The sequence below is a fragment of the Pelodiscus sinensis genome, chromosome 8 (genome assembly GCF_052426305.1).
Source record: "Pelodiscus sinensis isolate ZL-2025 chromosome 8, ASM5242630v1, whole genome shotgun sequence".
NCBI lineage: Eukaryota > Metazoa > Chordata > Testudines > Trionychidae > Pelodiscus > Pelodiscus sinensis.
In genome coordinates, this window is record NC_143059.1 from 62,090,765 (window position 1) to 62,115,732 (window position 24,968).

The 24,968-nt window shown below is 40.1% G+C and overlaps 1 protein-coding gene across 4 annotated transcripts in view; it reads right to left on the bottom strand.

Moving 5' to 3' along the window:
* ATRNL1 (attractin like 1) overlaps positions 1-24,968 on the bottom strand; it is a 999,362-nt gene that overhangs the window by 827,454 nt on the left and 146,940 nt on the right. For all 4 annotated transcript variants that reach the window (XR_012905692.2, XM_075935409.2, XM_075935410.2 and 1 more), the window contains exons 9-10: positions 19,358-19,541; positions 4,741-4,895 (exon numbers count right to left, since the gene is read on the bottom strand). Coding sequence is in view for 3 of the 4 variants with exons in the window: in XM_075935409.2 (XP_075791524.2) it covers positions 4,741-4,895; positions 19,358-19,541 (339 nt within the window). In the remaining variant the exon portion in view is untranslated. The remainder of the gene's footprint in view (positions 1-4,740; positions 4,896-19,357; positions 19,542-24,968) is intronic.

The window sequence follows — 24,968 nt, forward strand, 5'->3', positions numbered from 1 at the left end:
GATTCAAGATAGAGATCAGAATCTTAAAACTTTGGTCTGCTGCAAGCTCCCTAACGGACAAAATGCAGGGTAATAAAGCACATTTCTATCAATCTAGCAATTCTAGGTTTGAGATCTTATATGGAAAAATAATCTTTCATCATTTACACTATCCGATCCTGGGAGAAGAAACACATAAATCTGGTGAATACCAACCACTGGTGTCAATGGATTAATACATACTCTTTAACCTTAGTAAACTGTAAACTTATGTCACTCAGGAGTGTGAAAGAACACCTTCCCTCCTCACAACAACATAAATATTGCAGGCATAAGTGGCAGTGTGTACATTTATATGTTAGCAGGAGAAGCTTCCACTGACATACCTACAGCTGCTCATTCAAAGTCATTTAATTAGGTCCAGAAGAGAGCTCTCCCCTTCCTCACAGAGGGACTACATGAACAATCTTTCAGCAGCACAGCTGCATTAGCGCAACTGTGCCACTTTAAGGTGTGTAGTGTAGACAGACCTTTGAGTAAAGGTACCCCTGTATTTCCTCATATAATCCTCAGATTCTAGTAGCTGTTTTGGTTGAAAAAGAAGCTGTTCATCTAAGTTAACTGTCGAGGGCAGTATTTCAGAATAGCAATTTGACAGTAACTTTAGGAGGCCGGAGAACGCAAGGGATTGTCAGTAGCCACAGAAGAGAATTTAATCATGTCTGGAAAAAAATGGAAACTGTTCTCTTCTAAGGTATTTTAGTATCCAGTTACTTCTCTATTTATGCCATTGCATTCTCCTGCAGAAGACTTACTTTGCATAAAGAGTCTTCAAAATGATCAAGTATTTCCTTAATTTGATAGGCTGCTTGTTTCCAGAGGAGTCCCAAGACAGCCAGTCTTTTCCAATGGAGTCAAAAGACAGTCAATGAATGACAAATTAAGACAATATAGCCCACTCTCTGTGACTCTAATGCTGAAATGCTGGCTGTTCCCTCTGGGCGGCACTGTTGCCTCCTGCTGTGGCGCTTGGCTGACTTCTGCGCCGCTCAGCCAGGCCACCGCACGAGAGCAAGCAGCACAAGCAGCTGTCTGGGGCCTGCGCTCCCCAGGCAGCACCTCCGTGCGGACTCCAAACAGCTGCTTGCGCTGCTTGCTCCTGTACGGCAACCCAGCTGAGTGGCACAGAAGTCAGCCGAGCACCACGGCAGAGGCAAAGGGAGGCGGGGTGGTTATGTACACACCCATGAGGTAGGACCTGGATGAGCGTGCATCCCCAACAGACATAGGAGAGCAGAGAGAGAGTGAGAGGCAGGAGAGGAAGAAGAGAAAGAGAGAGACGGAGAGAGAGGCAGAAGGCGGAGGAGAGTTGAGAGAGAGGAGGAGAGGCAGTAGGAGGAGAGAGAGAGAGAGAGAGAGACAGAGCGAGAGACCGGAGGCTCAGGAGAGAAGACCGATGTGGAGGAGAGACCTAAAAATCCCGTCTTATGACGGGCTAATTGGCTAGTTAAGACAATATTCTCCTTAGGCAATTTTTTTATTTTCCCTTTTAGAGATTCAGAAATCTCACTGTAAGAGCTATTCACTGATCAGTAAAAGCGGAAAGGAGTCCTGTGGCATCTTATAGACTAACTGAAGTGCTGGAGAATAAGCTTTTGTGGGCAAAGACCCACTTCATCAGATGCGACACGCATCTGACAAAGTGGGTCTTTGCCCACGAAAGCTTATGCTCCAACACTTCGGTTAGTCTATAAGGTGCCACAGGACTCCTTGCTGCTTTTGCAGATTCAGACTAACACAGCTACCCCTCTGATCACTGATCAGTGATTATCAATAAGCATTCAGGTTTCTCATTAATCCATTGATGAAATAATCATAAGAGGAAGAAAACTCAGGTTGTTCTAGCTATGTTTAAAATCTTCCTCCAAAATTCACAGCTCTATTCAATGCCAAAATGGAAGGAAAGGTGCATTCCTTTAGTTTCATTTCCATATGTATTTAAGATGATGGGTATCATAATTTATGGGAAACCTTATACTGTATCAAAGATTCCCAGATATCAGTGTTCCTGTTTTATAAATGTTTCACGATTCACAGCAGTAGGCTCAATGTATTTACTCCAGTAATTCAAAGAACAAAAAATGTTGATTTTCAGCAATATTTAAATACACTAACATTCTGTATTTAGTATAATTGTTTTCTAAATCTATTTCACTATTGCAATTATTTTAACTACTTGCAACATCTTCAGAGCTATAAATTGTGAGTTCTATAAATGTCTTCAAGGCCCATCAATAGGGGGCAGGAAGGGTGCTCCTGCCTGCTCCGGAGCGAGCAATACAAAAAGTCCTGAAGCTCCCAGCCTCCATTGCTGCATAGCAGCAGCATCTCGAGCCCCAGGCCCTTTTCATCATTGTTGGGGCACGGCACTGTGCACTCCAGGCAGCACTGAAGGCACTGAAGGCAGCACTGGGTGGTTTGGGCAGTGCTGAGGGCTGGATGCCCCACCTCTTTCTGCCTGAGGCCTCAACCCTCCCTTCCATGGGCATGGAGCAGGGCCTCCCAGCTCCCTGCCTTGCCCAGAGGTCCAGCACGGCTATCAGCTCAGCTGAATATCTTCTACAATGAGAATGAACAGAGCTACCACTATCACAATTTCATTTAGTTTTGAACAGAAAATGAACATATCAGATCAGTTCCTCTAGTGTGCTCATAAAAAAAAAAATCTCAGAAATTCAGGGACTCCTTGTGCTTGACCATCCCTAATGGATATTTGTGGCAGATTTATGCCATACAGATACTGGCCCTCTAATCAGTTTAACTGACTTGAGTTAGTGTTATCCCATCCTAATGTAAATACAGTAGCGAACATCTGGTGCCTACTCTCAGCAGAGTGCTCTTGTACCTCTGTTGCTGGTATTGCAGGGGAAAGGAGGCATGTGGATGATGAAAAAGTAGATGTAACTGAAAAGCTGGTGTACTTAACTGATTAGCTATTGCACCTTTGGTTTCCTGTAGCCCTGCCCCTTACAAAAAGTGACAGCAGTCCCTCAAGTTACTGCCACAAAGTGGGAACAATGAGCAAAGAGCAGCAGAATTAGAGGATACAATATAGAAACAGATTAATATTAAGGGCATAAATATGTCAGATATTACATCCAGTGCCTTAGTCTAAATGTGCTGCTAAATAGTTCCTGTAAGATACTGAGTCCTCACAAGTGTCTTGAGAAAAAGGAGGAACTGAGTAAGTTCAGCATCATCCGTTGGTTTACACTGCATTTCTTGAAAAGAACATAATTCATTTTTGCCAATTTGATTAAGATTTTTCTACTCATGATATAAGTTTGTCCACAAAAAGGCATTGATATTATGCCTACTATAATTCTATTGAAATTAAGTTTTCTGTTAAAAAAGAAGTCTATAGAGAAGAAAACAAACAAAAAAAATTCCAAACTTTGATATTGGCACAGAAATACAATCAATAACCCTGAGTTTTCGTGAAATACAGTAATAAGGCTACTGTAGTCTGAGTCAGGGGTCATTTGGCTTGGTCTTTGGCTGCCCCTTCTCCCAGCCACTAGAGAGCTCCAATAGCCAGTTTGCCCCATGGTGGGAAAGGGGCAAGGGGGAATCTCCATATGCAGCTCCTTCCAAGCACCTTCCCAGCATCATTCATTGGCCAGGATTGGGGAACTCTGCTCAATGGGAGTCGTGGAGACTGTGCTGACAGAAGCACAGAGCATGGAGCCACATATTCACTGACTCCAGGAACAACAAGGGCATGTTTGCTCCTTCCGGGAGCAGCATGGGATCAGGGCAGGCAGGAAGCCTGCTGTAGCCATGCTGCACCTCCAGCTTTGGTAAGTGCTGCTTGGCAAGAAGCTGCATGTCAACCCCCATCCCTTTACTGGAAGTAGCATCACATATACCTTCCTACACCCAAGGCCCAACCCCTGAGCCCATTCCCAGAGCCAGAACCCTACATCTGCACCTACACCTCTGCTCCAGGCCTGAGCACCCTTCCAGACACTGGTGTGTTTGTGTGTGTGTTCAAGAAGCTTTACATATGATGCAGCTCAAAATATTTTAGTCTGGAACAAAAACAAAAAATTGGCTCTTCTTTGAAAGGCTGCAGACTCCTGGTCTGAATTATCTACCTTGACTACATCACTCCCCAAACTTTCTATGCCACTTTCAAAGAGTATCTGAAACAAAATCTGTATGTTCTGATTTATTCTAATGTGTCTATTATTTTATAAAGCTTTTAATATCAGAAATAAACCATCAATATCTTACACATCACAATTAATAGTTTCTCTAGTTAAGCTAAGGTTTTAATAGCAATGAAATTCAGTGTTATAATATACCTGAAAATAGGTGTTGTGTACTACCTCATGGTGAGGTGAATGAGTACCTCCAGGGAACTTCCAAATAGTAATTAACATGAAGAGATAATAGTATACCATGGTGGTCTATATTTTTGAGGGGGAGGGTATTTTAAGCATTGAGAAATACAAGATATTTTTTGGCCAATTTTACCTATTTTTTTGGCATGGAAGCCACCTGTGAGAAACGCCACAAAATTATAATGGAGTCCAAAAAATGCTTGACAAAAAAAGATTATAAACTTTTATCTTTCAAATATAAGAGATACATAGACATTTTGTGAATGAATTATTAATGAGGACATTTGCTGTTTTTTCATAAATTAAAGTTGTGATTCTTATACCTAACCTGATAATTCTTACATACAGTACTTACCTATGTCATACGCCAGAAAGTCAGCAGAAAAGCACTTTGCACCATTACTCAGAGAAGTATCATTATGGGTGTTTCCGCCAAAAATTAGCATAGCTCCATTTATTAAGACAGCTGAATGAAGATACCTTGCAAAACCACTCTCCTTCAAAATAGTCCTAGAAAATATACAAATAAAATATTTCATGATAATGTATTAAAAGTCTATCCCTCTTGTAATAGACAGCAGTTATAGCTAGGGTTCCTATATAAAATGCAAGAAATCCAAAGTTAAATAGGGCAGTCAGTGAATGTATAAATATGATCATTTCTAAGATAATACATTTTTTCAGATTGTAATAAATGTTTCTAATTAAAAAAAGAATCAAAATCATAAGATGCATTTTATGACCAAATGATTTATTACATCAGCTATGTGTTATTTGGGAAATATGGTTGCTTTAAAAAAAGATTAGCTTTTAACTCCAAATTTCTATTAATATGTGTGCACACAATTTTTTGGCTAGAAAAAGAACAGTTATTCACCTTTCATTATTATTGTTTGTTGAAATATGTTGCACATGTCCATTACTCTAGGCATGTGTGAATGTATCCCATCAGCACTGGTGCCAGGGACCAGTCTCTGGCAGTTCTCACAGAGGCAAACATGCTTTCACCATGGTGTCACTCGTGGTGCAAGCAAAAAGTAACAAAGGGTGGAGCTGCCATGTCCATCCATCAGTTCCTTCACATCAAGCTCTTAGATGAAAGACTCTAATGTGTAGATCATGGAATATGCATTATTTAAGTCTAGGACAGCATACCAATCTCCCAGGGCTAATGAAGGGATAAGAGTTGCAAGGGAGACATGTGGAACCAAAAATTCTTGATTTATTTATTAGGTACCAAAGGTCCAGATTAAGCCTGAGAGCTCCTTTTACTCTGGGTAATAGCAAGTACTAATTCCGAAAGGGTACTTTTGTGGCTCCCAGATCATGTAGGTGATCTACCTGCCTCAGAACTGACTTGAGAGATGAAAAGCTTCAGAAGGGTACCCAAGTTAGTCTAACAGGAAAAACTGAAAAAATAACACATAGTCTGGTAGCACTTTAAAGACTAGCAAAGCATGTAGATATTATCTTGAGCTTTCGTGGGCACAACCCACTTGTTCAGATGACAGGAATGTTGGAAGTACAAATCCAAGAATAAATAGGGGAAGAAGGAGGGAGGAAGAGAGGTAAGGAAAAAAAATTGAAGGGAAGGAAGGAAAAAAGACAGTTAGATAAGCTTCAGAGGGATAGCCGAGTGAGTCTGTAGCAGGAAAAACGTACAAAACAACAACTAGTCTAGTAGCATCTCAAAGACTAAATAGTTAAAAGAGGCTGATAAGAACCATCAGTTAGCACTTGGATAGGAAAATGACCAACACCAAATTTTACACAGACATCAAGAAGCATTAGCACCTTCATTGTTTGGTTGGTTGATGATGTGCGAGCCGTCTGATATCACAATTCAAACCATTGGTATAAGAATTAAACTTGTGAATGAAGTTAAGCTCCAATGCTCCTTTGTGTATTTGGCTTGTAGAATTGGTCTGAAACAAAACAGCAACTTGGAGATCCATTAATGAGTTTCCAGAAAGATTAAAGTGTTCTCCAACAGATTTTTGTGTGTTGTCTTTTCGGATATCCGATTTGTGTCCATTAATTCTTTCCTGAAGAGACTGTCCAGATTGGCTGATATACATTGCAGTGGGGCATTGCTGGCATTTGATGGCATCGATCACATTAGTGGATGTGCAGTTAAATGACTCTCTGATTTGGTGGCTGATAGGGTTGGGTCCAGTGATGAAAATGCTTGTGTAGATGTGTGGGTTGAGTTGGCACCGGGGCTGATTGCAGGGGTGGGTTCTTAGATGCTTATGTTGTATTTGTGCTGTGTGGCTACCAGAAAGAATTTGTTTCAGGTTAGGGGGCTGACTATAAGTGAGAATTGGCCTTTTCCCCAAGGCCAATGAGAGCAAGGAGTCCTTTTCCAGGACATGTTGTAGATTTCTGATAATGAGTTGGAGGGGTTTAAGTTGTGGACTATAGGTGATGACAAGTGGTGTCCTGTTGCTTTCTCTTTTGGGCCTGTCTTGGAGGAGTTCATGTCTGGGTACTTTTTTTGGCTCTGTTGATGTGTTTTTTCACTTCTCTGGGAGGGCATTTCAGTTTTAAGAATGCTCTATATAGATCCTTGTAGGTTTTTGCCTCTGTGGGAACAGAGTAAATCCGGTTGTATCTTAGGGCTTGGATGTATACAATAGACTGAGAAATTTGTCTGAGATGGAAGCTAGAGGCATGAAGGTAAGTGTAGCGGTTGGTGGGTTTCTGGTATATGGTGGTGGAAATTTGTCCATCATTTAATTGTACTGTAGTGTCAAGGAAGTGGATTTCTCATGTGGACTGATCCAGGCTGAGGTTGATGGTGGGGTGTGGAAGTTGTTGAAATCCTTGTGAAATTCTTCAAGGGTCTCTTTCCCATGGGTCCATATGATAAATTATGAAGAACACAAACTAGCAAAAAATACTAAATGGAAGTTTACAGAGGAACAACTGACAGCATGTTCTGACTGCTGAGCACAGACAGTGACAATAAGAAGGAATAAAAGGGTAGGTGTGGCACCTCTACGTTTATACCCTCAACTGTAGCTCCAGGGCCTTCTGAGGGAGGGGATAAGACTGCCAATAAAGAATTTCCTCTATATTACCTCCAATCCCACAAACTCTTATCTATGTGATTAGTTAAAGAGATTACAATGAATTACTATACTCCGCATAAATACATAATGAAGCCATTTTGCCATTAAACTTCACGTTAACATTGTTTTGAGCTAACACATTTTCTTTCTAATTACATAACATGGTTGACCTGGGTTCACTCATGTTTCTACTGTTATTTTACTTCATTGTGGTTCCCTTGTGTGACAGTCCGTCTTACCACATTGATGTCAGTTGACTAAAAAATGAGACATTATTAAAAAAGAATAAGAATTATTGTGAGTGAAGAAGCTGGGAGGTGAGTGTTATGAATACAGAATCTTGCTCATCAAAAACTTTTTTTGCAAAAATATCATAAAAGGAGTCAGTAATGACTACTAACTACCAATTTTTCTGTAATGCTAATAAAAGAGAATAAGTCAGCCCATCCATAAGTATAGCTATAACTTTCAAACTGCCTCTACTTTTAGCCTCCGTATTTTTTAAACTAGGTGTGGGTTGAATTTTTTTGTTTATATAGTGAATACGTTTTGCAGATAGAGCATGAAACACACCCAAGTGTGTTCTACCAACCTAAAATTAGCTTCACTTTTATATATTTTTGGCCCAACTTCTTCATATTTAATGGGTAACATTTTTCAATACAACATTCTTGCTTTTATAATTATTTTGAGAGTCCAAAATGTGCTAAATGTCTCAAAGCAACAAGTATATATATTATATATATACATGGAGGAGCATTCCTAGCCAGGGGGACATTCCATCTGAGAGGCAGAAACAAAGCAGGGTAATTGGTGGTTTCCACAATGATGCACGTGAGGTGTTCAACTCTAAGCATCTTGGCCTTTGTCTAGGAAACTCAGCAAACCAGACATCTGTCCAGACCACAAGAACATGCAATCACAGTTGCAACAAGGTTTACAAATAGGGTTATAAACATGCAAAAAAACAGGAAAGATAATAGAGGAACAAGGGTAACAATAATAAGACCACGTGTTTACTCAGCCCAAAGAAGCATGTCTGGATGGTCATATTCCTTTTATTTTCCCCCTATCCCTCCCTTCATTTTTCATATATAAGACAACAACAATTAGTTTTAGGAGGTATCTAATTGAAGTGAGAAGTGGCTAGGAGACAGATTTAGAGAAGGCATGATAAGCACAGGGTAGCATGGAAAAAGGTGCAAAGATGTCAGAGAAAAGATGATGAACAGAGTATTGTGGCTAAAAACACCAATGGACTGGAGCCAGGAATGCAGAAAATGACTGTCTACAGTAGATACTCAGTGTATGTTTACTCTAATATGGTCCATTATCTGTCCAGTATTCTGAAGACTGAGCTACCCTACCTATCTCTGAGCCCTCATGCTGCAAAGTCAGGGTATAAAGACTTGCCCAATACTCTCAAAAACAAGCTATGGAAAAGTAAGTAACCATTTCTTCTTTGAATGCTTCCATATGTCTGTTACATTGGTAAAAGCATGCAAAAGGAAACTGATGTGTGGTCTCAACTGCATCTTGCCCCTGAAGAAAACCATGTACAATGGATCAATGACCAGTGTATTTACCTTATCTCCCAAACCTTATAAGATGAAATCCATTAGAAAAGGCAACCTTCAATGACAAGTTTTAGGGATGTCAACACGTAGACTGCCTGGGTTAAACCACAACTACACAATTAACCAATAAACCTGGGCTATCAGAGGCAGTTGCACAGGGCTGCAGGCAGGAGCCGGTCAACATGGGAAGCCGGGTTTTTAAACAGGGTCCCCTCGCAGACCAGCTCCCACCTGCCACCCCTTGCTGCTGCCTGTGACAGAAATGCATGGATTAAGTGATGCCAGTAAAAGAGATAAAGACAGAAATAGTTACAAGCAAATAAAGTGAAAACATGCATCCTAAAGTCTAAAGTTTAATCTAGGAAGATATGATCTTTGTTTAAGATGGTTTGTCTCACCCACAGTCTCCAGTCCAGCCTTTTTTTAAGTGTCTAGCCAGGCCAGGACTCATCACAGAGGTCAAATTGTTTTGTTTCTTTGTCTCCTAAGGTGAAGGATAAAGCTGGAGTCTCTCTTTGTTCTTTATATTCCCAAAGAGATTGCCTTTGGATTACAAATCAGGAAGTTTGCTAGGGATTCGGTTTCCTATGTCTCTTAGAGGTGCTAAAGCCATATTTATTCTGTTTTTCAAATTTAGGAGCAGGAAAATCCCCACTGGTTTAGTTTGATAGTTTAGTTCATTGTTAATCTGGGTGAAATATGGCCACGGTGCCCAGTGTGCCGGCAATATCCAGAGCCCTACCCCCAACCAGCCAATTCTTTGTTCACAGAAGGCATCTGATATTGATTATTGCCTGTGAACAGCAACACAGAATAGCAGAGATGTTATAGGAAAAATTTTCTACCAATAAAGTTAAGCTTCTTGACATCTTTATTCTTATCCTTAGCTCTAACTTGTCAGCTCTTTTCACTCTTGTAGCCACCACTAATGATATAGGTGTAGGGTATACATAAAACAGCACAACACGAAGAGAGAAAACTTGATATTTTTGTTCCATTTTTGTAGCAATTAATGAAATGGAAGGATGGCTGCATACAGTCCTTATTTATGGGCAAGGCAACCTTCCTTTTCCCTATGGGATGGAGAATGTCAAAGAGTGTATGGGTACTTTCTTCTATTAGTGCTATTTGAATACCTAGGAAAGCTGCCACTCTTTTAAGGAGCTCCTGATGCACCTTAAAGTCATCTAGAACTGTGTTAGTTGCTTCTAGTACAGGGGTGGGCAAATATCGGCTCGTGGGCTGGATCCAGTCTGCTAGGATTAGTTTTTGACTGGCCCACATTGCTATAGTTACCTACATGGCTGCAGGTACCAGCAACTGCAGCTCCACTATACAAAATGCTCCAGCCCCCTGGGGAATAGTTAAATAGATTTGGATGTTGGTGACATCCTACAAGGCATCCAACAGGGCCACTGCAGTGGTAGGTACAATATTGGGCCCCAGGCACATCTGACCCAAGCCTCTCAATCTCTAGCAAAAGTTTTCTTGGAACCACATTCTGAGGGAACAGGAACAAAAAGAAGTTCTAGAATCTCAGAGCCAGGATACCTTAATTATCTCTAAATTTGACAAGGGTTCCGAATATTTCAAGAGTTAGGATGGTATGATTCTGGGAAGGTTCTTCAGAGACTGTAATCTGGACAAATACCCACATAAAGCATAAGAAGATTCTTGGTCACTGGTATCATTTGGTCTGGAGGGACTGGTTCTAACCAAAAGGTGAGTCAGATGAGTTGGCACCAGAGTTGAGGCGGAGAGTACTTCAGTAGAGTGCTCTAGTGCCTATGATCTTGGATGCTGCACCAAACTTGGATGAGAATCCTCAATTTACAACACAGGAGAAGGGTGGTATTTTCTGGCACAGTAAATCTCTGGCCACTGCACAGGCCTCCACCATAATCAGGATAGACATGGGCTGTTAAATTGTAGGAATTAAGAAAGACTGCTCTGTCACAACTGAACCAGATAGCATTTTTCCCTAATGTTTCTCTGGTAAGGGCTAAGAAGAAGGTGATACCAGTGACAGAGAACTCCTGTGACTCACAGGACTGGAGGAATCTCTGAGGAACGTCCCTTCAGTAACCAAAGAGGTTCTGATGCTGGTGTCAGGGAAGCCTCCCTTAGAATGTATTGGAGGCATGATGACACATAATGAAAAAAAATAAAGATTTTTGAGTGTAAAGGGGCAAAAGAGTAAGAGCTATGTAAATAGTTCACAAGAAACACTAATGCTCCAGCCACCAACTGCAGAAGGTAAAAATGAACTGAGAAAAAGGCAGGGAAACTGCCCTTTCTACCATCACTTCACAGCACAAGTTGCTCCACAATTGGCAGGGACATTTCCATTAGGAAAAGCTGTCTGGCATCAGATACCTGGTATAATTGACATATACAAGTACTCAAAAAACAAAATAACTTGTGCTTGCCTTCTGGACACATACACACAAAAAAGGAACAATGCATACAGATAAACTTAAAAAAATAAGCAGTAGCTAATTTCCCAAGATAATCCATGATGTACACAATGTATCACTCACTAAGATTAGCCCTTCACATTGTATTCTTTCCTAACTGTCATCAGTAGTGCCTGTAAAACTTTCAATAGTCCTATACACTTTAACAGAAATATACTGGGCGTATATATGAAATAGGGACTAAATACAAAGATAATTTTACAGAAGTGGAAATAAAAGGCAGTGCTGTATTACATTAACTAGTTAGGATAATTGTTTAGCATTATAATGGCCAAAATTATTATAATTTAACAAAAATAGCTGTAAGTCTTATTAAAAACTTCTCTCATCTGTATTTAAAAAAATCATTAATGCTTTCATTGTACTACTGGATGTTCCCTCAAATAAAGAGAGACTATGATATTATTTTCCTTTCATAAGCCAGTGGAAAATGCTTTAAGCTGTGGATGATTACAGTAAGATAGTATTATGAATTTGCTTGCTTAAAAATAGATAAAAAGAAGAAAAAATTCTTCTGTTAATGTTGCCAAATTGCCTTAAGCTAGTGGCATTTACAATACAGATTCAGCAGTCAAATCAAACTCACACGTTTCTTAACATTTCCAACAAGCTGACCTGAGAGCAAACCTTCTGTCCTTTAAATGAAGCCAGTAATGCCCAGGGCAAATATTAAATTGGAGGAATAAAATATTCTGATATGGAGCTTGATCTTAAAACAGCTCTGAGGTGAAAAATTCAAAGGTCAGTTTATGCATAGAACACATAAATAGCATTAATAAATTACAGTAAAAATGAGGGACAGAGTGACAAAAAAGTATGATGCTTAAAAACAGAATATTAATTTTACTGTGAGTACCTATTAAGCACGTGCTTAAGTGTTGCCCTGAATCAGGGCCACACTGTACACCACACCCATAACAGACAGAGCAGGATTTCACCTAACATAATTACATAATTATTATATATGTAATTAATTTTAAATACTGTATAACTACCCTATCAATATGAATGTTTTTTAAAACAGAGTTGATATTTTCACCAGTATTGTAACTCCTTCAAACTGATCATTTTGCTGAATTAATTGATCAGGCTATGATTTACAGCCATGAAGGTTAGTAGACATTATTAAGCCATCAACTGGAGACTCAAAATCATACAACTATCAATAGTCTTGATATGGCCAAAGTCTTGATACTTTAAAAATAATACAGAGGTCAGTCCCAGCTGACCTCTCTCATTACAGCTCCACAGACATTTCTTTTCAACAGGAACATCAACCAGTGAGCCTCAAGTGGTAGAAGTAGTTCACTACAGCCATCTCACCCCTTCCCTCTAATTAGACATGAGGACCAGAGTTTACTAGTCCTTTGCAGCAGTCTTACAAAAAGGGGATTCTCAGAAAGAAGAAAAAATTCTCTCTAAGGATGATCACCTTTCACCTGCGTAAAGCTCCACTGAGCAGAAGGATATCGTGATGATCTAAGCTATCATCAATTGTGCTTCAGATGGAGTTACAGATGCAATCAACTGTGCTGTAGCCAACAGGCACAGATGCAGTCAGTTGTTCTTTGAGAGAAAGATGAGTGTGGAAAAATGGATAAATAAACAACGTAAATGGAAAGAAAGAGGGGGAGAAACTCCACACCACCACCACCCTCCCTACACTTTTACTCCAGAAAAGTGAAAAAGGAAGATATTGAGTGTGATTGAGTGCACGGGTGTCATCATCCTGAACCAACCATTATTAAAGGCCTTAACTAGGCATGGTAGGATTCTCTTAAAATCAATGTATGTCGATAAATGTCCCTGTCACCTGACATTCTGAAACTAAATGAAACAACATATTGCTCAGCAACAGCTGGCCTGAGTGCCTTGCTCCCATCCATCTTGCACCTTCAGGGATCTGGTATCACCAGCTCCTCAGCAACACAAAGGGTGCATCTACACTACAGGGCTCAACTCAAAATAAGCCACGCAAACCGAGCTACGTCAATTGCATAGCTTATTTCGAAATATCTTATTTTGAAATTGGGAGCGTCTACACAGCACTTATTTCAAAATAGAGCACTCTTCCTCCGACATCCCTTACTCCTCGTACAATGAGGGTTACAGGAGTCCAAGTCCTCCAGCTTGATAGTATTTTGAAATTATGTCAAAATAACTGCTTGCTGTGTAGATGCGGACTAAGTTATGTCGAAATAACACTGATTTCAAAATAATGTTGCTGTGTAGATGTACCCAAAGAGTCCTCTGCAGTCTCTCTCACTCACTTTTGTAACAGCAAGATTGCAGAGGGTTCCCTGCACTACTATAGAGCCAGTGATATCCCTTATGCTTGCAGGAATGGGGTAAGAAAGTATGTGGTCCTGGCAGAGCAGAGAAAATGGATAAGCTCAAAACCATTAAATCGTTTTTGTGGTGGGAATGGGAACATTTTCTCAGCTATCACAGCCCCACTCACTTACTCACCAGCCAGGACCATGGGAGTTGTCCATGGGCAGGAAGTATTTATCAGCACAAGGAGCTCATCTTTCTCCTCGCAGTCCTGGATGGAGGTCTCTGTTCCACTGGGCCACAACTGCAACCTCCCCTGTATTTTCTTCCCTGATGTCTCAACCCTTCAGCCATGCTGGGAACCCCCTGCAGCTCTGCTGTCAGAGTTGAGATCCTCCTGCAACCCCACTGTCTGTACTGATCTAAATCTAACTATCCCCCATAATTTCCAACAACTGTAAAAATAAAAAGTTAAAAATTGAAAATAAAAACCTTTAAATGAAATGTTTATGAATTGTTGAATGTAGAAAAAAATATAAAATTCAGCAAAGCCCAGCCTTCATCAACACCGAGGCCTCTGCATGCTGAGCACTATATATATATACAGGTGTTTAGCACAGACATAGTCCCTGCCCCTAAGTGCTTACAATCTTATTAGATAAGAGTTGTAGATCTCTGGGCATCCCTCCAAGAAGGCAACAAGAAGTAGGAGAAGCCTGCTGAGGAATGAGAGTTTAGTAGGATATCCTTAAGTTCCAAAAAGACGTTCCATAACATTAAAGCTTCTGGATGTTTTTAAAATGATCAGACCTTTTAAAACATAAAACTAATATACTAAACATTCTAAAATTAATTACACAGTATGCTTTCTCTAATAAATTGTCAGTTTAGGTGGAAAACTGTCCCTGTATATTTTTTCTGAAAATTCCAACATTGAAAACTATGAAATCATTACAACAAAATACACAAACCTGGAAATCCTGGACAAACCATCATCTCAAGCATTGGCACACTTACAATAGGATTATCTGGCTAAACTAACTCTCTCCTCAGACCCTACGCTGCTAGCACACCTAGCTATCTTTGAGACACCACCGACTTCCTGAGGAAACTACAGAACATCGGTAATCTGCCTGAAAACACCATCCTAGCCATCACAGATGTAGAAACTCCAAAATTTCACACAACGATGGATTGTAGGCTGTCCCATACACCATTCCTGATGACTCCACTGCATACTTGGTTACAGAACTCTGCGACTTTGTCCTCACCCACAACTATTTCCAATTTGGAGACAATTTATATCTTCAAGTCAGTGGCACAGCCATGGGCAGCCACATGGTCCCACAATACGCCAACATCTTATGGCTGACCTTGAACAATGTTTCCTCAGCTCCCGCCCCGTAGCACCCTTATTCTACTTACGATACATTGATGACATCAATGGACCCACAGGAAAGAGACCCTTGAAGAATTTCACAGGTATTTCAACAACTTCCACCCACCATCAACCTCAGCCTGGATCAGTTCACATGAGAGCCACTTCCTTGACACTACAACTCAGCTGCTCTCTGAGTTATGAATGAGTTACAGACCAAATACTTGTCCGTAACTCGATCTGTTCGTAACTCGGACCCCATTGAGTTACAGCGGCTGCGCTGTTCGTAAGCGCGGGTTGAGTTTGTAACTCGGGGACCGCCTTTACAACTGCTCCATGGGAGCTTTGATCATAAGTGCAAACGGTCGTAACTGGACCGTTCGCAACTCGGAGAGTGGCTGTACAATTACATGACGGACACATTTCTCCCACCATATACCAGAAACCTACTGACCGTTACACTTACCTACATGCCTCTAGCTTCCAACCAAGACACATTTCTTAACCTATTGTTTACAGCCACACCCTAACATAAACCAGATTTGCTCCAATCCCATAGACAGAGACAAACACCTACAGGATCTATATAGAGCATTCTTAAAATTGAAACACCCATCCCGCGAAGTGAAAAAACTGTTCAACAGAAGGTACCCAGACATCAGCTACTTCAAGACAAGCCCAGAAAAGAAAACAACAGGACACTTGTCACGACCTAGAGACCACAACTTAAACCCCTCCAACACATTATTAATAATCTACTACCTATCTTAGAAAATGACCTCTCACTCTCACAGGCCTTGGGGGACAGGCCAATCCTTGTCTACAGACAACCCACTAACCTCAAACAAATTCTTTCCAGTAACCACGCAGAACATCTCCATCATCCAGGAACCCACCCCAACGCCAACTCTGTCTATACATCTATACAAGCGATATCATCATAGGACCTAAGCACATAAACCACTACATCAGAGGTTCATTTAATACACATCCACTAATGTGGTTTATGCCAACAAATGCAGGGAATGCCCCTCTGCCATGGATATTCACCAAACTGAACAGTCTCTACAAGAAATAATTAATGAACACAAATCAGATATCCAAAAAGGCAACACAAAGAAACCTGTTGGGGAACATTTTAACTTGCCCAGGCATTCATTAATTGATATCAAAGTCACCGTATTCAGGCCAATTTCACAGGCCAAATCCACAGGGAAGCCTTAGAACTTAAGTTCATTTATAAGTTTGATCCCTATAACAGAGGTATAAATACAGATATTGGCTGGATGGTCCGCTACATTCCAAATTAAAAAAAAAAGCAATGGGTACTTATAGAATCATAGAATACTAGGACTAAAAGGGACCTTGAGAGGTCATCGAGTCCAGTCCCCTGCCCTCATGTCGGGACCAAATACTGTCTAGACCATCCCTGATAAACATTTATCTAATCTACTCTTAAATATCTCCAGAGATGGGGATTCCACAACCCCCCTGGGCAATTTATTCCAGTGTTTGACCATCCTGACAGTTAGGAACTTTTTCCTAATGTCCAACCTAAACCTCCTTTGCTGCAGTTTAAGCCCATTGCTTCTTGTTCTATCCTCAGAGGTCAAGATGAACAAGTTTTCTCCCTCCTCCTTATGACACCCTTTTAGATATCTGAAAACTGCTATCCTGTCCCCCCTCAATCTTCTCTTTTCTAAACTAAACATACCCAATTCCTTCAGCCTTCCCTCATAGGTCATGTTCTCTAGACCTTTAATCATTCTTGTTGCTCTTCTCTGGACCCTCTTCAATTTTTCCACATCTTTCTTGAAATGCGGTGCCCAGAACTGGACACAATACTCCAATTGAGGCCTAACCAGCGCAGAGTTGAGCGGAAGAATGACTTCTCGTGTCTTGCTCACAACACACCTGTTAATATATCCCAGAATCATGTTTGCTTTCTTTGCAACAGCATCACACTGCTGACTCATATTTAACTTATGGTCCACTATAACCCCTAGATTCCTTTCTGCCGTACTCCTTCCCAGACGGTCGCTTCCCATTCTGTATGTGTGAAACTTCCTAAGTGGAGCCTTTTGCATTTGTCTTTATTAAACTTCATCCTATTTATCTCAGATCATTTCTCCAATTTGTCCAGGTCATTTTGAATTATGACCCTATCCTCCAAAGCCCTTGCAACACCTCCCAGCTTGCTATCATCTGTAAAACTTGATAATTGTACTTTCTATACCAATAGCTAAATCGTTGATGAAGATATTGAACAGAGCCGGTCCCAAAACAGACCCCTCCGAAACACCACTTGTTATGCCTTTCCAGCAGGATTGTAAACCATTAATAACTACTCTCTGACTACGGTTATCCAGCCAGTTATTCACCCACCTTATAGTAGCCCCATCTAAGTTGTATTTACCTAGTTTATTGATAAGAATATTATGCGAGACCGTATCAAACACCTTACTAAAGTCTAGGTATACCACATCCACCGCTTCTCCCTTATCCACAAGACTCATTAGCCTATTAAAGAAAGCTATCAGATTGATTTGACACGATTTTTTCTTTATAAATCCATGCTGGCCGTTCCCTATCACCTTGCCACTTTCCAAGTGTTCACAGATGATTTCCTTAATTACTTGCTCTATTGTCTTCACTGGCACAGAAGTTAAACTAACTGGTCTGTAGTTTCCTGGGTTGTTCATATTTCCCTTTTTATAGACGGGCACTATATTTGCCCTTTTCCAGTCCTGTGGAATCTCTCCGATCTCCCATGATTTTCCAAAGATGATAGCTAGAGGCTCAGATACCTCCTCTATCAGCTCCTTGAGTATTCTAGGATGCACTTCATCAGGCCCTGGTGACTTGCAGGCATCTAACTTTTCTAGGCGATTTTTAACTTGTTCTTTTTTTAATTTTACCTTCTAAAATTACCCCCTTTCCACTAGCATTCACTATATTAGGCATTCCTACAGACTTCTCGGTAAAGACCGAAACAAAGAAGTCATTGAGCATCTCTGCCATTTCCAAGTTTCCTGTTACTGTTTCTCCCTCTTCACTGACCAGTTAGTGGGAGAACAGTTAGTACCTTCTCTATCAGCTTCATGCAGCATGGACACTCTAATTTACCATTACTTTCCCCTTTTCTTCTTTTTTGTTTTCCTTTTTCCTTCTCCATCCTCTATTTATTTAAAAACAGGATTTTTAATAAATCCATTAATTTGAAGAAGTGGGTTGTGCCCACAAAAGTTCATTATACCATCTACATGTTTTGTTAGCCTCTAAGATGCTGCAAGACTATTTGTTGTTGTTTATGTTATTCCAACTAAATAATAAACATGAATAAAGAAAATACTGTAAATGTCTCATTATACAGTAAAACTCCAGTGGTCCGGCATCCAGTGGTCCGGTACGCCTGATGGTCTGGCACCAACTGCAACCCGGAAGTGCTCCGGCAGCTGCTTCAAGTTGTTAGAGTAATTGATTAACTGCGGCTGGATCCACAGCCAACACGCAATTAATGTAACTTTCCTCTCTACTGCTGGGAGGGGGGGGACAGGGGAAGGTAGGGGTTGGTGGGAGAGGGAGAGGGAGAGGAAGAGGGGGCGAGGTTGTGCCAAAGCAGCTGCATTCAGGACATTCTGGTCAGTTACAGTCACTCCGGCTGGATCCACAGCCGACACGCAGTTAATGTAATTTTCCTCTCTACTGCCGGGGGGGGGGGGGGGGGGGAGCAGGGGAAGGTAGGGGTCGGTGGGAGAGGGGGAGGGGGAGGGGGAGGGGGAGGAGGAGGGGGCGAGGGTGTACCAAAGCAGCCGCATTCAGGACGTTCTGGTCAGTTACAGTCACAGTCACTCCCGCTGGATCCACATTAACTGCGTGTCGGTCCTGAATGCAGCTGCCTGCCTGTCACCGCCTCTCCTCTTCCACCGCTCGCAGGCTCTGCCTCCCTGCAGCAGGAGGGAGGGTTTGGCACACCCTCGCCCCCTCCCCCGCTTGCCCTCCGACGAGACCCGCCCCTGCCAGAGTACCTCCTGATAGTCCAGCATTTCTGATAATCCGGCACCACCTGGGTCCCAAGGGTGCCGGATTATCGGAAGTCTACAGTAGTATGTTTAACTCAATTTCATGTTATTTTATGTAACCATCTTATGTTATTTTGATCTTAGTTTACCATACTCTTAATTCTACTTACCACGTCCTTGTATTAACTTCATATCTGTAAAGGTCATCCACCAGTCCATATTTATTTCCAGGTAATGCTTTGTATCCACCATGAACATAAATTGATTTTGTCATTTCATCATAGACGCTAGTATGGCCATATCCTCCTTGTACAATTGCTCCTTTTGTTTCTGGCACAAGCCATGAATTTGACCCTGAAAGAAGTATATACGAGACATAAAATACTCCAATCTTGCAAGGAACTAATTCTGGAAGAAGTGCTTACTTCGCACGAGAAAGTCCCATTGAGATCAATTGTGAAATCAGGGATTAACAATTTACATCTTTAAGCAATTAAGTGTTTGATACATTATGCATATTTTTCAAGTTTTTAAATGGCCTTGGCTCATGTTAAAAACACCCTTATGTCATTATAAAACATTTAAACTCTATAATACAAGCAAGAAAGGATATTTAGACAGATATTTAATTTTTATAATGTCATAATCTGAAGATTAGGCTCATTCTTTCCCAACTGAAATAAATAACTTACACAAAGTAAAAGTAATTTTCATTGCCCTTCATCAGTTTACAATACACGCAAATGCACACAGTAATAAATCTGGCACCATATAATGTTTTGTTTGTTTTGTTACTACAGTTTGTAAATAGTAGCTGCACCTAAGATTAACTGTTGTTCAGACACAAGTTTAGGTGGAGAGTTTACAGCAATAAACAGTAACCAACCATTTACTGATCACTACTGGATCTCAACTCAAAATAAGCATTTATCTAAGATTTAATTCCTCTACATTCATATGAGCAGAATTACCAAGGTCAATTGGCCATACTTCTGTATGATAATTACAAACAATTCTACATATTCTTCTACTTTTACTCAACATTTTACACAATCTTATTGTCATTACTTACTTCACCCAATGAAAATCTTAAATGTTATCTTTTGGTTAAATATGCTTTATAACAATCAGATAAAACTACAATTTATATTTAAAGAAATTCCATGCATCTGTATATCACATTTCTGACTAATGTGAACCGAACAGAATTAGACACTATATTTATAAGCAATTCGTACAATTATTAAAACTGAAAGAAGTGGACAACAACAAAAAAATCCCCCAATTTGTTTATTCTGCGGATTTGGCTCCGTTCTGTGTAAAACCATTTCCAGTGCTTTGTTGATGGCCAATTGAGCTTCCTGTCTCATATACTAACTTGATGACCACATTCATTTCACCCTTCAAGGGAAGGTCACAAGTATGTTTTTTCCCTGGCTCTTCAAGTCTACGTTTATCAGTATCAACAGGAAAACTGAAACTAAAGAGATAGCATGCAGGCATGTGCACAAAATGGAAAAAGAACAAAAGACTGAATATGCTTACTGCTGTTGCTCTACATTTTATTTTTTAATAAGACCTTATAAATATCTGCAGGGCAACAAAGGAATACACATAATTCTATGTACTTTATTTAAGCTATCAATTCTGTCAGGTACGTTAGTATGTACTTTAAGATTGTGAGTAAATCCATCCATACTCAGTAAATAATTTAAGCACATAATTTAACTTCAAGAATAAATTATCCTACTGAAATCAATAGGACTTCTGCACGTGCTTAAACTGAAGTACATACTTTTGCACTTAGATGAATTGATGTCCAAGCAGTGTTCTATCAAAAGATTTTTTTTAAAATTAGTCAACTCTGAATATTCAAACTGACAGGATTTTTAAAAAACAAGAAGGTAATATTTATTGCAACATTCTAACAATGTTTATTATACTTGCATATTCAGGTCAATGTGGTTTAAACTGTAAAGGAATATATGATAGTAATATAATAAACTCAAATAAAATCTGGCAATAACTAGATGGTGAAAACAACTGTGGAAACATGAATATATGTCATATCAGTTTCATTTTCAGAATAATTATAATAACCATTATTTCAGATTAAGTCCATTTTACCAAAATTGTCCTTTGGCTCTTTCCCAATTTGGAAGAACTCCTTGATAGATATTTATAAGGACTTATTGATAGTGTGTCTGTTACCTTGTTTTAGAAAACTGACAGTTTAAAAACCTTTTCCTTAGAAAAATATAGCCTCACACCTACAACCTGGCAAATGTTATTTTTCACTGATCATTTCAGATTACCAGCCACCACTAAATTATTATACATATTATAAATATAAATTTATACACACACACATGCATACAAAGATTTGAACAACATAGTTTGTGGAACTGTGCTATGATAAAAATTATCACCAAATACCTATTCATCAAAAAATATTTTTATATGACAGTAATAAAATACAACCAAAGTCAGGTGGATTAGTTTAATATTCATATTGTTGTACTGAATTTAATCACATTACTGCATGTTTCAACTCATTTTTTTAAAAAAATGCAAAAACTGTTTGCTTGATTACTGTTCTAGAACGTAGATCATAAAATATTACTTGGTATTTTTGTTACAGGACCACAATGCAGAATGGACAGAATATATTTATAGGTCAACAGACACAATAACTTTTTATGAAGCACGCTAGATATAAATGGACAATTAGGCTTCAGAAGCTAATTAAGAGAGACTATTAAGCTAACGCCAATCCATCCTAATTTGCACCCACCCTTTGCTTATTAGTTATTTAATTGACAATGTTTCTGAACAGTTCAGCTGCTGAAACTCACAAAATTAAGTCCATTAATAGCAAATATAAAAACACAACGTAAAAGCAAAGTCATGTTCAAATCCACTTTCCATGTCATATTAACCCCCCAAAAAAGTCTCACTCCTAATCCTTCACATTTACAGTTCAAATTCTTTTTATCCCTAATTCATGATGAATTGTCCTGATTGAGGTGGTTTGAGGACAAGCTTTCAATCCCCAGAAAATACTTCATTCAGCCAGCATAATATATAGTCTCTATCAGTTAAACTCCTACAACTTTTCATGGCAGAGGTGTTCTTAACTGAAAGTTGGGGTGTTTTATAACCAGACTGCTCCGGGCAGATGAGGTTCCTAAGCCAGGGTAGGCACTCCATCTAGGAAAAGGGACTCAGATTTTAAACCAAGAACATCAGGTCTAGCCAGTCAGTTTGTAACAACTGTGCTAATCACAAATGCTTCAATGTGTCTTTGACTTCAGGGAGTATTTCAGTTCAAGGGCTAGGGCAACCTCCAGAAGAAACTCATGACCATTTCAACTGATGACTATGGGAAAAGGCTACATAACTCTTGGGCAAACCCAAGAATTACATTTGGATCCCCTACATGTGAGAACAATGACTGTGAAATCAAAAGAAGTAGTTGAGACTTGGAAGAGAAGAAGAATGTGCATTGTATGTAAGAGGCAAAATGGAAGGGATTGAAATTTACAAATATCAGGGAAGGTTACAAAATAAGTATCATAATTCAATAGTGAGGAGGAATGAAGTAAGAACAATCATAGCAGAAATATTAAAGAATAAGATAGCAGATAGACATTGAAAGGAACAGTGACTAGCTAGAACAGCACTGAGCAGACAGCATACATTTAATGTTATATGAAGTTATATGCTGTAGACTGGTTGTATGACTGAGTAAGAGGCAGTATTACAGACAGTGCTGGACAAGTGATACAAGAAATACCACAAGCTAAGTACTTAATTATTGAAGCAGATCTAAATGGACATTTAGAAGAACACAGTGAGGGATACGATGACTGTCATAGAGAATGAGGTTTAAAACCAGAGATAAAGGGAGTGTATTAGCCAGATCCTTTTGACTTGATTGTTACCAATATAAACTTTGTAAATGAGGAGTGGTGCCAACTGGATCAATTATGACAGGATCAATTATAATTGATAATTATGTCCTGTCAAAAGGAACAGATCTAAAAAACCTAAGAGACTGTAAAGTGATCCAAAGAGAGCAGACTGCAAACACAGATTGCTTGTAATAGATTTCTGGTTGAAAAGGCTGGGGATGGCAAAAGACAAGCTGTGGAACAAAGAATAAAATGGTGGGCATGTCCCAGTGCTACACCCCTCTGCCCTCAGAGAAGCATTTCATACAAAGTCTTTCCCACCCCAGACCCACCATCGCAGGCCAACTGGTACCAAAGGAAGGGTCTTGGCCCTCCATAAGACCCTTGGAGACCAGACTCATGGTGTTTTCTGGTGTTGGATCATTTATCTAAGCATCCGGTCTCTTTTCAGAAGTATTCCCAGAGTTTTCCAAAGGTTTATTCTTCTTGGGGGAAGCATATCCCAAGGTACATGGGCTGCTGGGTCCATCTGGGGACAGATGTACAGAATAGAGATGTTAAATTTCGATTAATCAGCTAATCAAGTAGTTGATGGAATTTCCATTGACTACTCAATTAGTCAATAAGGGAGGCTTGCTATTCTGCTGTGCCTCTTCCTTTGAAATGTAGAAGAGCCACTCACGGCTCTTCTACATTTCAAAGGAAGAGGCGCAGTGGGGAACCCACGTGAGTGGGACCAAAGCACAGAGTGGGACCCACTTGCACAGAGTCCTGATTGCTGCGCCTCTACCTTTGAAAAGTATAGGGGCCATGGATGGCTCTTGCACATTTCAAAAGAAGAGGTGCAATAGTCAGGACCCAGCACAAGCAGGGACCGCTTCGTTCCCCGCTCATGCCGTTTCCCCTGCTGTGCCTCTGCCTCTCATGCCCCACCCCATGACAATGCTGGAGGAAACCGGCTTTTAAGCTGGCTCCACCCTGAACTGGCTCCTGTTCCCTCCCTCTTGGTGCCTCTGATATATACACAGAAGATGGGGGGGGGGGGTAGGACAGCAACTAGTCGAGTAGTGACTCATGTACGCACTAAGCCTAGGCTTATTTGGTAGTCAACTAATCACTTACATTTCCTAGTACAGAAGGGTGAGGGTCCCCAGCCTGACTCAAAGTAAGGAATGGTCTAAGCTTTATATCCCTATTCTTCCTAGCAGTGGATTTAAGAGCTACAAAAAGGGAGCATTTTGTGAAGACAGGAGAGTCTCTTACTCAACAGTGACAGAAATGTAGCCGTGTTAGTCTGGGGTAGCTGAAGCAAAATGCAGGACAATGTAGCACTTTAAAGACTAACAAGATAGTTTATTAGATGATGAGCTTTCGTGGGCCAGACCCACTTCCTCAGATCAAATAGTGGAAGAAAGTAGTCACAACCATATATATATATACCAAAGGATACAATTTAAAAAAATGAACAAATATGAAAAGGACAAATCACATTGCAGAACAGGAGGGGGATGCGGGGGGGGAGGGGAGGAAGGAAGGTAAGTGTCTGTGAATTGATGATATTAGAGGTAGGGAGAGTGGGATGTTTGTGAGTTAATGGTATTAGAGGTGATAATTGGGGAAACTATCTTGGTAATGGGTGAGATAGTTCAAATGTTTGTTAAGTCCTTTTTGGAAAGTGTCGAATTTTAACATGAATGACAGTTCAGAGGATTCCCTTTCAAGTGCATATGTAAAAGGTCTTTGTAGCAGAATGCAGGTGGTTAAGTCGTTGAGAGAGTGTCCTTTCTGGTTAAAATGGCAAGAAACTGTTTTCTCTTTGTGATCTTGTCTGATATCTGTTTTGTGGGCATTAATCCACAATATCTGT